The 16,302-nt window shown below is 38.5% G+C and overlaps 1 protein-coding gene across 6 annotated transcripts in view; it reads left to right on the top strand.

Moving 5' to 3' along the window:
* The window catches only part of LOC102096618 (ephrin type-B receptor 5), a 74,576-nt gene that overhangs the window by 8,471 nt on the left and 49,803 nt on the right, over positions 1–16,302 (top strand). For all 6 annotated transcript variants that reach the window (XM_021292716.2, XM_021292718.2, XM_065028877.1 and 3 more), the window contains exon 2: positions 5,782–6,000. In XM_021292716.2, the coding sequence (XP_021148391.2) occupies positions 5,907–6,000 (94 nt within the window). In that variant the 5' untranslated portion in view covers positions 5,782–5,906. The remainder of the gene's footprint in view (positions 1–5,781; positions 6,001–16,302) is intronic.

Raw genomic sequence — 16,302 nt, 5'->3', positions numbered from 1 at the left:
ATTAAATAGTTTTAAAAGTTAATGTAGCCACTATATGTAAATGCATGCAGCCAGCAATTTAAGAACCAAGCTCTATGACACCTCAAGGCTATGAAACTGATTAAAATGGAAAAAAGTAGTTATAATTAACCCTTAAATCGTACAACACATTCTCTGAAAACCCAAGTTGCCTGCTTGAAGCCAGAAAGGAGGTTAATAAAAAGCCCAGCACTTAAATGAAGATGTTTTAATATTATTAGTTCTTTCTGTAGACTGTTTTGAAATGTTAGTTTCTCTCATGGAATGGAAGGCAATTTCAAAATGCAAGGAATTACCATAGAACAGGAATTATTTTCTTTTAACTGACTGTCAGTGCTTCCACTGCCTCCTAATGGACAGCATAAGTCTGGACATTGTGAATATGAATAGTATGCATTTTCTGCTTATGCTAAATATTCCTTACTGTAAACCCCTTATGAAGTCAAAAGCAAAATTAGAGATGAAGACAATAAGTATATTTTTTAAAAAATGAACACTCTTTAGTGTAGCCAAAGAAAGTCTTAATTGTTACTAAAGGGCTCCGCAAACTTTTGTCCCTAAATAACAGCTTGAGAAAATTATTCTCAATTTGTATTTTGCCCTCCATTTTATGTTTTGAGTGTTTGTGTATAGATCTCAGTACAGGAAAGACATGGACCTGTTGGAGTGGGTCCAGGTGGCCTCCACCAATATGGTCAGAGGGCTGGAACACCTCTCCTGTGAGGACAGGCTAAGAGAGTTGGGGTTGTTCAACCTGGAGAAGAGAAGGCTTCAGGGAGACCTTATTGTGGCCTTTCAGTACTTAAAAGGAGCCTATAAGAAGAATGGGAAGAGAATTTCTAGCAGGGCCTCTTGTGATAGGACAAGGGGTAATGGTTTTAAACTAAGGGAGGGAAGATTCAGAGTAGGCACGAGGAAGAATTTTTTTACAATGAGGGTGGTAAAATACTGGAACAGGTTGCCCAGAGAGGTGGTAGATGCCCCATCCCTGGAGACATTCAAGGCCAGGCTGGACAAGGCTCTGAGCAACCTGATCTTGTTGAAGATGCCTCTGCCCCTGCTCATTGGAGGTTGGACTACATGACCTTTGAAGGCCTCTTTCAGCCCAAACAATTTGATTATTAGTATAAATTTCGGTTTTCTTAGGTTTATTCATATCTTACTTGTGTAAACCACTCTCACTTTTCACCCCACCCAAGCTTTCAGGCCCTTTATTTCCTTTCCAATGTCCTGACAATGCCTTTAATGCCCTTTTCCAGCTCTGTGCTTGGTTTAACTATGCAGATTTGCAGATGCTCTCACAGACTTGGTCAGCAAACGTCAAGGTTATTTGTCTGATCCGTGTCATTGCGTTTCTGGCCATTGCAAACACTACGCTTGGCCTCTATCATTTTCCATCTGACAGCAATCAGGTCTTGGTATATAATAAAACTTTAATTTCAGATAAAAAAGAAGCAAGATCAACATTTCTGAGTAGATGAGAACGTGATTTTACATAATACATCCTGTGTTTCCTGATTGTGGAAAAGTTTTGGATAATCTGTAAGAAACAGACGATTATTCCAGCTAGAGGAAATCTCTTATGAAGTACAACACTGAGGAAGAATTCCTTTAAGATTAGTTATATATTAGCACCTAGAGCCTTTGTCTCAAAATTAAATTAATAAACTGAATGGACCATCAAAAATCCACAAGGCTTTTTTACAAATTCCACTCTTCTCTCAGATATTTTTGAATATTTTGGAGTCATTCAAAAAAATCTCAAATCGCAACTGACCTTAGGTGTCCTGCAGGAATTGGGGTCTATGTGACTAATAGTTCTTCCTGCTGCCTCTGGTTTGCTCTTATTTCACAGAACTCAAAAGAAACAGCTGCATTCCATTCATGGAGAGGAAGAACCTCTCAGGCCCACATCTTTGTTCATGAGGCTTGTGCAGTGCCTGAACAATCCTAGCTTTTTTCTTAATCCCAAAGTCATGCCTGAATTCCTCTGGCAGAACCCAGACAGGTGCATGGTTCAGATAAATGCCTAACTGCTATTTGATGTCAGATTTTGCAGCTTCCCAAAGAACTCTTTTCCCTCACTTGTTTAGCTAAGAAACCAGGATGATGACGATTATATTCATCTGTCATATTGGAATCTTGAACATAATTAGCTTTTGGTAATCCAGATACCATAGCAATGGTGCCAAAGTAAAAATTGTGATAGCATTGTTGACTAACATAAGCAGATGACCTGGAGACTTCCATCTCTTCCATCTCTTGGAGCTTGGTACTAAAGCAAAGGTAATATATAACTGGTCTATTCTGACTGCTTTGGATCTTCACTGTTTGATATGGTTGAATCATTAAAAGACATTTGGATTCTCAGGAACTGTAATTCTTTTCAGATGCTCTATGATTTTCAGGATTTACAAGGAATTGGAGATCATTCTACTCACCAAGGAAGTATATGCCGAAAAGTGGTTTCGAATCCTTTATGGAAGGTTTAGCATAAGAAGGATTGACAGCTGGTACGTGGGTGGCAAGTCCTGTGCAGCTGGAAGAGGGAGAGGATGAGAAGGGGTATTTAAGGAAGTCTGCTGAAGGATCCTGTGCAGTGAAGGTGTATTACTTTGCCATTGGATTTGGAGGAGAATGGAGGACAGTGAATTCTGTAGCAAGGAGTGGTAGTCTGTCTGAAAGCAGTTTTGGAAGAAGTAACAAGCTGAGAAGAGCATGGAAAGGTGTTTGTGTGGACAAGAGAAGAGTGTGGTTTAAAAGCTGGAATGGTTTGAGTTTTCTGTTTAAGTAGTTTGGTGTGGGGAAGAAATAGTGGGAAGACTGAAGAATGAAATATTAGTGTCTTCGGGTGTAGTCAAATTCTGCACACATCAAGTGCTGGGGGAAGGGGCAGGGCAGGGGTTAGCAATTTAGGGGCTTGGTACTCTTTAATTCAGAGAGGCTAGCACTTCCCTCCTAGTCTCCCTTAAATGCTTCCATAATGTTCTCTACAGTTCATTGTGGACTAAGCATTTTTCATTGAGTTGTGGAAGAGGCAGGAAAAAAAACCAACAACAACAACAAAAAAAACCCCACAACAACAACAGATTTGCCTTTTTTAAGTGCTAAATCAAAACCAGCTTTTTGGTTTACCCACAATTTATCTCCTGGAAAAATAATTTTCCGGTGTAATCCAGACAAAGGCTGTATGATGCCTCGTGAAGAGCAGTGCATACATTGTTAGCATATAAGGTCTACCAGGGTAAGCTGAACAGATGTTGTAAGAGAGACGTGCAGAAAGGGAAGGAAGGAGAACAACTGGATACCATGGAGCTAGAAATTATTTTATGGCTGCTTCTTGGTAGCAGAGATTTTTTTAGTTATATCTGATTTTTCTCCTTACACATTTAAAGACTTTGACCTGAAATCCAGCAGCCAGAGCATGTTTGGGTTATATGTCCTGTTTGCCACTTGTGAGTTATATGATGTCGAGAAACTCTGAAACGTAGGCTGTTTTAAAACCTTCTGTAAATGAATGCAGTCCAATTAACTAAAATGAAAGTTTTCTTCAGTTTATTTGACTCCTGTTGCTACATGTATTTGCCTTCTAAATTAATGTTTAAAATGTTTAAAAGTCCCTATCAGGAGTTGGCTGACCTAAAAAAAACGGGTTTTAGGTGTTGTAATGTTATGGATTGACTGGCTGTCAAAATGTCTCCATGTAGAAGAGTCATGCAGGCTTGATTTCCATGTCTTGTTTTTGGTAGCTCAGGCAGTATTCTTCAGCTTTGTTCCTAAAGAACTCTGCTATGTGCTTGGATAGTTCTTTCTGTAAAGAAGGGGTTTCTGATCATTCAGCCTGGAATTTTCTCGTTTTTACAGTTATATCCACTGGTGATTTTCTTCTGTGGTGTATACTTCCTTAATAAACCAATATACAGTACCTGTGTTACATCCATCCTCCCATTTAATCTTCATTTTTCGTGAGTTATACCAAACTGATTTTATTTTTCTTTTTCCTCATAAATCAAAGTTTTTGCTTCTTCTTGAGGTCCCTTTAGTTTCTGTTTATTTTAGTGATGCCCAGGGTGCCTTTGGTTCATCTGTGTTTGGTGTTCTAGGTTCTTATTAGGGGCAGTGTAAGAGAGAACTATTCCATCCTGTCGAGTAGTTGTAGGAACGAGATAAGGACTCAGCAAAACAAGTCGATTCAGTATGAATCACACTAAGCCATTTATTACAGAAACAAGTCTCCTTATATACGTAAGCCATTTATTACAGAAACAAGTCTCCTTATATACGTAACTATATTCTAATCACGCGTCCACGCTCCAAGCATGGATTCGCTAAATGAGTGTCGTGGGCTGTCCATGCACTGGAGTCTCACTGATGATACGTCCGATGATTCACGCCACGCCAGGACCCCGGTGATTGTGGAACGCCCCTCTCTCTCACAGCAGATTCTGTTCTCAGCTTCTCTAAGAGGCCTTGAGATTCCTTTGAGCCTGACTAATTCAGCAACAAATCTTTATCTATCAAAACCCGTCCACAAGTAGTTTCTCCCCCTCTTTAGTAAAGCAAATCAGATTTCACTCCATTGCATTTTCTCATAGTCCCCAGGCTGTTTTTGTCTCTGCTACGCTGAACTTGCTGAAATCTCCCATTGCTAGGTTTTCAGATAATTGCAGTGAGGCTGCCCATTTTAATTACAGCTCTTCTCTCCCTATGTCAGACAAGTTATTGAGCCATTTCTCTATGTTGCCTGAGACATTTTTCTTTCTCCTTAGCTATGCTTCACTGTCTCACTGAAGACATCGAAGTGTTTTCAATGCTCTGTGCAAAGAGCACCTAAAGAAAAAAAAAATACACCGTAGTGGCTTTATGCATATAACCTACATATTACTATCATATTTCTGTGGTGTGCTGAGAATTGGGCAGATGGAGCCAGGAATACCTTGCTTAGCAAAATTATTGTGCTGGATTGATCCAGTGCAGTGCTATTGTAGGCTACATACTGCTCCCTGAGTTTGAGATAAGACTTTCTGTCAGGTTCTGAATGGTGATGGTAGAGTTTTGTTTGGTTTTATTGGGATTTTTCCCCACTTAAGGTAAAAGATTTGGATTTGTGTGCTTTTCCTGGCTGTAAAGCTGTCCCCCTATTTGACCTTAAATATTACAACGTTCGCTACCTCACCTATGACATATTAACGGGAAGAATACTGTTCAGCTTCAGCAGTGTTGTACAGCTGTATGCTGAAAGGGAAAAATGCCTGGATATGAAATGCAGTTCCATGTGTGTCAGCAGTGCAAATTTGTCATAAATGGTGAAAACTCTCCTGTCACGACTACTGCCCTGCAGAATCCTGAGAACGCAAAGTGTAATTATAAGAGACAGAATTTGGAAAGCCTACAGGGAAAATGGAATGGAGACCTTCCAAAGGACATTGCCAAAGATGCAAAGGGTCAGGACTTAAGTAAGAATACAGTCTATACTGTGGGACAGATTAACATTGATCTGGGAACTCTACCATCACTGATGCCACGAATGTCTCAAAATCTGTGTGTACTGTCAGTGTACAAAACAACCGGGACTGAAGTCTTGAGGGTTGGGATGTATGGGTATGTGGTAAATACTGGGTCTGTTATCACACCTGTATCTTGGAAGCAGTAAACGCTGGAGTGGGTGTATAAAAACTTCCAGTTCTGTATTATTGTGTCATTGTGACCTGATTTCTGTTTCTACCTTCTTCACTTTTTTTTTTTTTTTTTTTTTTAAACCAGTATTTCTATGTGAAGGCCTCTGTACTCTGATTTGGAAAGGTATTAAAACACTCCCAGAAATCTCTGACCGTTTCAAGGGAGTGGTGTGTGTTTTTTGGAGATGGTAGTATCTACAGAGAATCTTCATGGATTCTAATGCTGGCATCAGTGCAAGGAGTGTGGCGGGAATGGGTTGGCTCTGGATGGTCTGCTTCTTTCACCTAGTCACGTCACTAGAAGGTAAGAAAAGATTTATATAATGTAATAACTTAACCAAGTTTTTTCTAGGAAGAAAAAAAAAAGTGTTCTCTCCAGTATGTTTAACCTAGTCCAGATGAGCATCTAAGCATGTCTTCCTGTTCGATGATTGATCCCTATCTCATGAGATGTAAATACATATTAGTAGTGTTTCTAGTGGGACAGGCAAACCCTCTTATGAAGGACCATTAATGAACATTTTCTATCTCAGAAGTGACAGTCTCTAAGAATAAACCTTTTACCCTGGTAATAAGCTCCTTGTTTATTGATTGTGTGTGTTTGATTATTGTGGTCCTGTTCTTGCATCATGTGGTTTGGTTTTTTTTTTTTGAAACAATCTGTCGATATTTATGCTGTTCTACAAGGCAGCATCCAGTGGGCTGAAGTCAGGCATTTTTGTCTCTGCCATGTGTCACAGGGGAGTAATTAGGGTTCTGTTTACTGCAGAACAGTGTTTAGATTTCTCAAAGTGAAGTGTGACTTAAAAGAGTTCAGTGGCAGTATTACTCTATTATTTACTGCATGGGGGAAATATGCCAAGCCAAATGCTGCTTACTTTCTCCCCAGCTGCCTGTACTTGTTCATGAAGCAAACTTTCAGGCGTCTTCCTTCCCTGACAACCATTCACTCCAGAGTCTGTGTCCTGGAGCTCTGGAGGTAAACTTTCAGGCGAGGCCTCTATCTGTCACGGTGCAAACTTTCAGAATTCTTTCCTCCCTGATAACTGCTCGCTCCGGAGTCTGTATTTTAGAATTCCAGAGGCAAACTTTTAGGCAAGGCCTGATAGCCGTATGCAGAGCACACTTTCAAACAAACAATAAAATTCTCAGAAAAAAAAGGTTAATGGATCAGAATAGCAGGAGGGCTGGCTCCAGCTGGGTACCTGAGCAGAGGTCCATCCAAGCATAGAAAACCATAGACTTTCGTATTTTTACAAACCATGTTTCACTTCGGGGTCTTCTTGCTTCTCATTGGATCTTTTTCTCTGATTCCACATGGGCCTTTGTATTGTCAACTGTAGACATTGTTTATTGTCCATAGCCTTGCAGGTACTGTTTTGTGTAAATAAATCCTTTCCTCTCTGTGAAGTGAAAAATATGCCCTGTTTTGCTGATGTCTGTAATGTCTCTGTGTTAGCCTTGGATCACTGTTTTTCCCAGTCAGTTCTGGTTTTCCCAGTCAGTTCTGGTTTTCCCAGCAAAGTGCAAACTAGACCTTATCTTGCAAGTGTTCAGTGTAGTTTCTAGTTGCTTCTGGTAAATATGAGCAGAACTTTACATCTTGTAATTTTAGCAAATCCAGCTTACTAAGTAACATGAAGGGAGGCATACATTAAACATCATACAAGCTTATATCTCTAAATAATTCATTATGTTTAGTGTGCATCTACTTAAGCTAAATGATTAATATTAAACTTGAATTGGGCTCATCCAGTGACCTGTTATTAGTAAAATAATTGCCATACAGCCCACTTATTTAGCAGGGGGAGCTCAAAGTGGGCTCATCTAGGCTGTTGTATTTATAGAATAATGTGGTTGGCTCGTAGTCAAATTGCATACAGTAGGAAAGGTATGCACGAGACTCCTTGCGCCCACAAGTTTCTGGTGTTCAGTGTGCTGTTCTGCTTCCTTGTGGGTCTCCTGGAAGGAGTTCTTAGTCTGGCTATGGCTCAGGCCCTGAACTCCCCTGGAGCCTGAACCAAACTGTTCTTGGTTTGGCTGGGGGAGGTCAAGTGCATCCACCACACCATCTGAACAACTTGCATCATATAATAGACATGGAGAGAATGCTTTGCACTAACAAGAAGAGGCAGTTTGTGTTGAGCTAGCAGAGGAGAGGGAGCAGAGAGCAGTGAAGACAGGATAGAGAAAAGGTGAGCAGGGGAAAAGATAGGCCAAGAAAACTGGAGAAAAAAGAACAGGTGATAGGAGGGGGAGGGTCATGAAAAGTGGGACGTGAGATGAGGGCTATGAACGAGAGTTAGAGAAGGGCAGAGGTATTGTAAACAATTATCTTGTTTGTTCCAAGAAATCTCCTTGCAGCTACATGTGCTTGATGTACTGCACTGCTTTGTGATGAATGTTCATCTCCTACATATGTGAAAGCCTCTGAAAAAGGAGAGGAGGGAGAGAGGGAATCAAAGGGAGACAAGGAAGCAAAGACCTAGAGGGAAGGAGAATAGCTTTACATCTAAGAAGAAGAGGGCAAAGATTGTGAAGAAAAAACATTGCTTTTTCTTCTTAATAATGAAGAGGAAAGCTTGTTAAATCACCGCTTCTCTTGATAGAAGAGGAATGGAGTGGGAGAGAGTTCAGACAGGAAAAAAATGATGTAAGATACAAATTCTTAAATCACTGCAAGTCTGTTAGTTGCTGACTGAAAAATGGTTTTACAAAGTACAATGTTATTCCTTAGTATAATTGGTAGAGGAACTGAGACAGAAAAGCGAGAGAAAATGCCCATTCTCGGCAAATATGAAGTAACTCAGCGATGCCTGTAGGAACTAACATGTTTGGAATTCAGTGATCACTCCTGTAAGTTTGTAGAGATAAAATAATTTTGAGGACACTGTGATACAACTTCACACATCACATGGGTGAATTGCCTGGATTAAAATAGGACAGTAAAATTCTGCCTATGCAGATGCAGCAGTAAAGGTGCCCATGAGCTGAATTTCAACACTCAATTCAGAGTCAGGGGAGTCAGCACCTTGCATTGTGATGGTACTACATGGTTGTAGGATTGCACTCCAAAGCTAATTTAAATCTCAGAGGTATGTATTATTGTTGTGGTCAAAAGGCAAAGAAGAATTATGCATTAGGGGAATGAAAGATAACTATACAGAAAGCTTTGCTTTACTGTAGAGTTATCTATAAGAAAAATAAATGCCTGTGTCCATTTTTTTGACTCATTATTATATATAGTAGAAACTTGAAATTCAGGTTTCAGATTTAAGTTGAAAAATATAGGGAATATCCATTTCGGTCTTTAGTTTTTGTATGGTTTCTTAGAAGTTTTAGGTGGTGTCTAAAATATGTCTCGCCTCTACCTGAAGAGGATTGACTGAGTGGAAAAATCGATCAAGGTAATTTTTCTTCCAAGTGTTTCTCAGGCTTTTGGGTTAGATTTAAACAGTATGGATGTGAATCACTATTTGTCTCAAACTAAGCTTGGTTTGAACTTTTCTAATGGTGGAAAAACAATGTTCATGAAATCTTAATGTGGATGGTTAAGGAAAGAAGGGGAAGCTGTAGAGATTAGAAGAAAAGTAGCCAAAGTATTGAAACCATCTTTCTATGCATTATGAAGAGAGTAAATACTTTTAATGCAGAATTATGATAGAAGAAAGGCAGTACTCTTTACAGGACCTAGGGGGACTTTAAACTCCTTCATGACTCAGAAGTAAAGAAGTTCTTGTACACAATTGAAAATGTTTTTGTTGTTGTTGTTTTTAATGCATAAGAAGGAATCGTTAGGCTGAACTTATGTAATACAGATCTAGTATTTTGACACACTGATTTCACTAGGAATGATCGTGTCTGTCCAGAATTTTCCGTAAACTACTTTTAGACTAGAAAAAAAACATGCATGGGAAGCAGGAGGGAAAACTGTTTTAGAAACAGAAGACATTTGTAAACTTATTATTTCAGCTTTATGAAATTAAACAAGATTGCACAAAAGTTTTCATTTGGATTGCATTTCCTGATGCTTATGGCTCTGAAGAGTTGTTGAGGTTTTAATTTGGGGAGCATTATTTTTGAGCTACATACTGGGTGAAAAATATATTTTTTCCTTTTTCTCAAAAATATGTGAAGAAATACAAAGTAATCTTATTTCTGTGAGTATCTATATATATGTAAGTACTGTATGCAGTTTATCATTTCAGTTTTTTTAAGTTAACCTCTCTGATTATGAAAGTTAGTGAAGCACAGAATTTAAGAATGCCTGATGGGCTACAGTTGAAGTATCTGAGAGCAAGTGATAACTTGCTAATGAAATAGCTGTTACTAAGGCACAGAGTTGAATTTTCCATGGAATATTGTTTCTGATTTGACTGAGTAAAACTGTAAAACTTCAACTGTAAACACAAGCAGTTTTAAAGGAACAATGTGCTCTTTATGTTAGTGGCTGCATTTATTTTATAACAAACTCTCCAGCCTGCAGAATGGCTGGACAGACAGCCTTTCTAAATATCTTCTGGAAGTTCAAGATATAGAGAGGATAATTCTTCTGCTTTGGTTGAAACTTTTTGTGTTAAGTGTCTCCTTGGCAAAAAGTGAATGTGCAGGAAAAAGGTTGTGAGGTCAGGCATGCTTGTTTTTCCCCTATCTTTTCTATTAACTGTCATCTTGGGTTGTTTTAAATAATGTATTGAGTGCTCAAATTGGCTGGATTTTGAAGTGTAGGAAAGCTATACTTTCCTCAAAAGTAATGTTCAGAGTAAAAAATACAATTGCTTTTTGTTCTATTTTATATAAAGAATGTTATTCTACTGCAGGGAAAAAAAAAAAAAAAAAAAAAAAAACAAACCAACAAACTTTACTTCAGTTGCTTGTGATTTGTGTGTTATTAAAATCCTAGCAAAGATTTTCTGTTATGTTCTTCCCAGTTCTTTCCTGATACTTCCCTGCATTCCAGGGCCTGGAAAGCCCAGAGCAGAGGAATCTCTCGTTGTCATCCAGAAGGTGAAAGGGACTGGGCTGGATATGCATCTTGTTTGTAAGGGGAGGGGTGTCTGAGTTATCCCATTGGTCTATCTCAGCAGCTCCACTTTATTTGCTCTCCCCCATAATATTAGGTTGATGCAAAAGTAATTGTGGTTTTTGCATTGTTGAAATTGGCCATTTGATGTTGGAATACATTCTTAAATAACTCTGGTTGTGCTATATGTCCTTTTAATGCACTTTTCTCACTCTGTGTTTTTTTACTACTGACTTACTACTTGCAGTTTATTTTATGGTTACTTTAGACTATGGAAATTATGTTAGACAAAAAGCAAATCTGAGTGATTTTCTTATTTGAGTTTAAAATGGGTTGTAAAGCAGCAAAAACAACTCGCAACATCAACAATGCATTTGGCCCAGGAACTGCTAATGAATGTACAGTACAATGGTGGTTCAAGAAATTTCACAAAGGAGACAAGAGTCTTGAAGATAAGGAGCGCGGTGGCTGTCCATCCAAAGTTGACAATGACCAACTGAGAACAATAATCAAAACTGATCCTCTTAAAACTGCGTGAGAAGTTGCTGAAGAGCTCATTGTCGACTCTTCTATGGTCATTCGGCATTTGAAACAAATTGGAAAGTTGAAAAAGCTCAATAAGTGGGTGCCTCATGAGCTGACTGAAAATTTAAAAAAAATCATCATTTGACATGTTGTCTTCTCTTATTCTATGCAACAACAATGAACTAAATCTCGATTGGATTGTGACATGCGACGAAAAGTGGATTTTATACAATAACCAGCGATGACCAGCTCAGGGGTTGGATCGAGAAGAACCTCCAAAGCACTTCCCAAAGCCAAACTTGCAATAAAAAAAGGTCATGATCACTGTTTGGTGTTCTGCCAGTCTGATCCACTCCAGCAAAACCATAACATCTGAGAAGTAGACTCAGCAAATCAATGAAATGCACTGAAAACTGGAACTCCTGCTGCTGGCATTGGTCAACATAAAGGGCCTAATTATTCTCCATTAAAATGTCCAACCACACATTGCACAGCCAGTGCTTCAAAAGCTCAACAAATTGGGCTACGCAGTTTTGCTTCATCCACAATATTCACCTGACCTCTCACCAGCTGACTGCCACTTCTTCAAGCATCTCAACAAGCTTTTGCAGGGAAAATGCTTCCACATTCAGCACGATGCAGAAAATGCTTTCCAAGAGTTTGTCGAATCCCGAAGCACAGATTTTTATGCTACAGTAATAAACTTATTTCTCGTTGACAAAAAATGTGTTGATTGTAATTGTTATTATTTTGATAAATAAAGATGTGTTTGAGCCTATTTACAATTATTTAAAGTTTACATTCCAAACCTGTGTTTACTTTTGCACCAACTTAGATTATTCTGTAGTCCCTGTACTAGGACATCCCCATTCCCAGGTATGAACCATGGCCCTGTGTTGAAACTGTTCACAAGCTTCAGGCTGACTCTTGCTGCTTGGAGGACAGTAGAAACTGTTCATGCTGCAACCAAAACTGTTTATATTCAAAGCTAATTAAAACTTCAAAGAAAAGTAACAGCGCCCTTGTAATATATGATATTTGAGACTTTCAGTATGTGCTTTCAGTCAGTGAAACTTTGGAAGACCCAAGCTCACTTAAAAATAGTCATTCATAAAGCTTAAAAGCTGTGCTACCTTGCAACTATCTGTGCATTTCCATATCCCAGACCATTTGGCAGTCATTTCTCTCTTTCACAGAGGTACATAACTTCTGATTTAGGTGTGAGAATTCCTCTATGCGGATGACAACTTCAGTGTTCTGATAGTGTCAGCATTTTGCTCTGACATAGCAAGTAGTCAAAAAATATTATACTTCATGGAATTTGCTAAATACATATCCCATTGGCTCCAAATAGCTTTTTTATTAATTGCTTATCAGTACAGAAGTAATACAGGAGCATTCATTGCAGGAATGACTTCACAATATAGATTTATCCAAGACAAAAATAAAAATAATTAATCTCATAGAGGTTGGGTTAGTATATATTCTCTTGTATTAGGAGGCATATTTTATAACTGTAGCTTGTTTTTTCATGTTAAGTCATTGATAAACTGTAAAAAAGACTTTTTTTTGTTACAAAATAACAGGAATCTCTGCCCTGAATAGTTATGAACAAGTGGGATTTTTTTTGGCTACTTTTGTTTTGTTTTTTACTTGTTTCATCAACTCATTCCTGAAAAGTAAAATAGTTGTTACTGTTGCATGTGTCACTAGCCACTGATATATTATTCACTTTGAAACAAGGAAATAAATTCAACAGCAAAGTCAATTACACTGTTAAGCGGGCAGTTTTTATTTTATCAGCACTGGGCAACACCGGGGATGTTCCACCATAAGTTTTCCAATGACTGGATGCTCTTGCATTGCTTATATTCACACAATTATTGCATATTCATTATGATTTTGGAAATTTTTAACATATAATACATCTAATACTAAGAAATAATTGCATAATCATAAGGTTAGTATGAAGTTAGTTATAATTAATTAGTTTCTTACTTGAAATACATCTGATAATTACTAGTCAAATACAAGCTAAGCACTCTGCTTCTAAACAATTTATTACTTAATCTTCTGTCTCCTTCTTGTCATGCAAAAGGATCTAAAACTTGAAAAATACCTTCTCATTTTGCAGGTGGTTAGAAAGCATTGATCATGTCAATTGATAAATGATGGGTACATCTTTTATAACTTAATCGCAGTATACATTAATTTAGCAGTTTCTCTTCATTTCCCCCCTTTCAATATACTTGAAAATTATTCTGCAATATAGATCTACAAAATATTATGATCTTGTGTTGCAGTGCAGCATAGCTATCTGTTACCTGATAGCAGTACCAAAAAGAACATTGTAGCATATTGAGCATTAAAATTAGAATCACAAACATAAACAACTACTTTAACTAAGTCAAATTGGGTAACTGTGAAGTAAGCTTATACCACATTTCTTCAAAACGCCAAGGTGTATCATCTTTAGCAACTTCATGTAATACTTTATTCAAAAAAAGATTTGCAATTGCTCATATTTCAATAAGGGTCTTTAGTTTGTAACAAAATTCAACTTTGTCAAGACTATAATTACCACCAGCAATGCTAACAAGTGATGTTTTGCAGTTTCAGATTCGACCTGTCCAGACATTTCTTTTAGTTCCGTTCAGGCTATAATAGTTTTCACTAGAGACTTGTGTAAAGGCCAAGTTGGAGTAAAAGCATTTGTTACTTCAGTTATACTTTTTATAGTCACTAAGATCAACATTGGGAGAACTGTAAGGTGTTAGGTCCTACTGGTTTCTGTCAGGGATTGGCTCAAGGAGCGTGGACATGAGTCCATCGAGCAACTGTACAAGCAGAGCCCATTTTAGTTGACATAAGTAGGCCTTAGTTAGCTTGTCTATTAGGCCGTGGGAAAGGGGGGAACGGAAAAGTACTGACTAAGGCAGGGTCAGGATATCCTTGAAGAGATAAGAGTCAGAAGAATGCGGGATGCGCATAGCTAGCTAAACCCAAGTAGGTGGAGTAAGCAAATGTAACCTTTTAGTGCTTAGCCTATTAGAGACAAGTATGCATAATTATGGTATTTGGTATAAATGCACACTATCTCGGGCAATAAAGTTGAATCATGCTTTATCACTCACATTGAGTCGGCCTGCATGTTTTCTTCAGCCGCGTACTCGCAGGTTTCGACATCTGTTTCTTATCTGGTGCTTTCTTCACTCTTGAATAGTGAACCTAGGCAGGTTGCTCTTTGATCTTGATTGCAGTAAAGGCCATCAGCAACCCCTGGAACAGTCCATTCCACTAAAGGTTGACCTGAAAAAGCTTTGACGTAAACTTAATGTTTTGGCTTGAAAGAAAAGATTTAAGTTTTCCTTGGCTCGAGCCTTTACTCTAATTCTGAGCAGCACTAAAGGTAGTGCTTGATGCTACTTCAAATTAGTTTCTTGACAAATTTTATTTAACTGCTGTTTGATTATATGATTCATTTTTTTTCTACCTGCCCACTTGCTTAAGGCTTGTAGGGAGTATGCAACCGGTAATCAATCTCTAATGCTTTACTGAGTTGCAGCACTACCTGTGCAACAAAATGTGGACCTCTATCAGAGGACGTCACAGTGGGTACTCCAAATCAGGGTATGATTTTATTTAACAAAGCTTTAGTTACTTTTCTGGCTTTACTAGTTCAACAGGGCAATGCTTCTGCCAACCTGAGAAGGTATCTGTTAATACTAGCAAATACTGATACCCACCTTTTCTAGGTAGACTTGGGAGAAATGTATTTGCTAATGTTGCCCTGGTACATTTCTTTTTCTAATTGTTCCTATTTGTACCCTATTTATACTATTAAGATTGTTTTCCAGACATACTGCAAGGTATAGTTTACTGATGTTGTTTCAAGCAGACAGCTATCCAGAATCAGAGACATCACTCTCATATCTCTGTCTTTTCAGCAGCTTGTCTTGCAGTATAGTCTGCCAATTTATTTCCAGTTTCCTGATCAGTGTTTCCCATTTGATGCTCCTTGAAATGCATGGTGGCAACTTTTCTAGTAACAGCACAGCTTCCAGCAATTGGAGGATCACGTTTAATCTGTTTTCCTTGTGCTGTTAATAAACTTTGTTCTTTTCAAATGGCTTCATGGGCATGCACCACTCCAAAAGCATACTTTGAATCAGTCCAAATATTAATCTTCTCTTTGTATAACTCTAAAGCTTGTGTGAGTGCACCTTTCTGGCCAGAAATCCTGGGAGGCAAAGGTTTAACTTCGATTACCTTGTGGGTAGTTGTTACGGCATACCCAGCTTTGTGTACTCCTTGCTTTACAAAGCTACTTCCACCGGTGAACCGGGAGTCTTCATTGTCTTCCAGTGGCTATTCCTTTAAATTCAGTCTTCCAAAGTAAACAGCTTCCATTGTTTCAAAGCAATCGTGGGCCACAGGCTCTGAAACAGATCCACTAAGGAAAGAGGCTGGATTGACAGTGTTAATAGTGACAATATTCCCATCATCTTCTTCCACCAATATCACCTGGTATTCAGGAATCTTGAGGGAGATAACAATGATTACCTTTTTGTTCCAGTACTGTTGTGACTGTATGGGAACTAATACAGTCATTTTCTTTCCCATAGTGAATTTACGAGCCTCAAGTACAACAGCTGCCACAGCTCAAAGACATCCAGGCCAGCCTTTGCTCACTTCATTTAATTGCTTAGGGAAGCAGGCTACCACTCATTTATGAGGTCTTAATTGCTATACTAGAACACTCAAAGCAATGCATTGCTCTGAGTGTGAGTACAACCAAAATGGCTTGGTGACATCTGGGAGATCAGGGCTGGTCACAGGATTTTTATATATGTGACGCCTGCAACTGGAGCAAGCGACCTTTGCCTTCATGAAGATTGTCCAAAGGTCAATCATCCTTGGGTGAATAGTCATCCTTTTGCATCAAGGGAACGTTTTGCCTGTAACAGAAGCACTGAAGTGCATAGCTTGAAAGTATAGGCTAACCAAAATGGGCAATAATTAATATGCCTATTCTGAACAGCCTGATCTGTAATATCG

Source organism: Columba livia, chromosome 1 (genome assembly GCF_036013475.1).
Source record: "Columba livia isolate bColLiv1 breed racing homer chromosome 1, bColLiv1.pat.W.v2, whole genome shotgun sequence".
Taxonomy (NCBI): domain Eukaryota; kingdom Metazoa; phylum Chordata; class Aves; order Columbiformes; family Columbidae; genus Columba; species Columba livia.
Note: the sequence above shows the minus strand (reverse complement) of the source record. Positions and strands in the feature narration are given on the sequence as shown.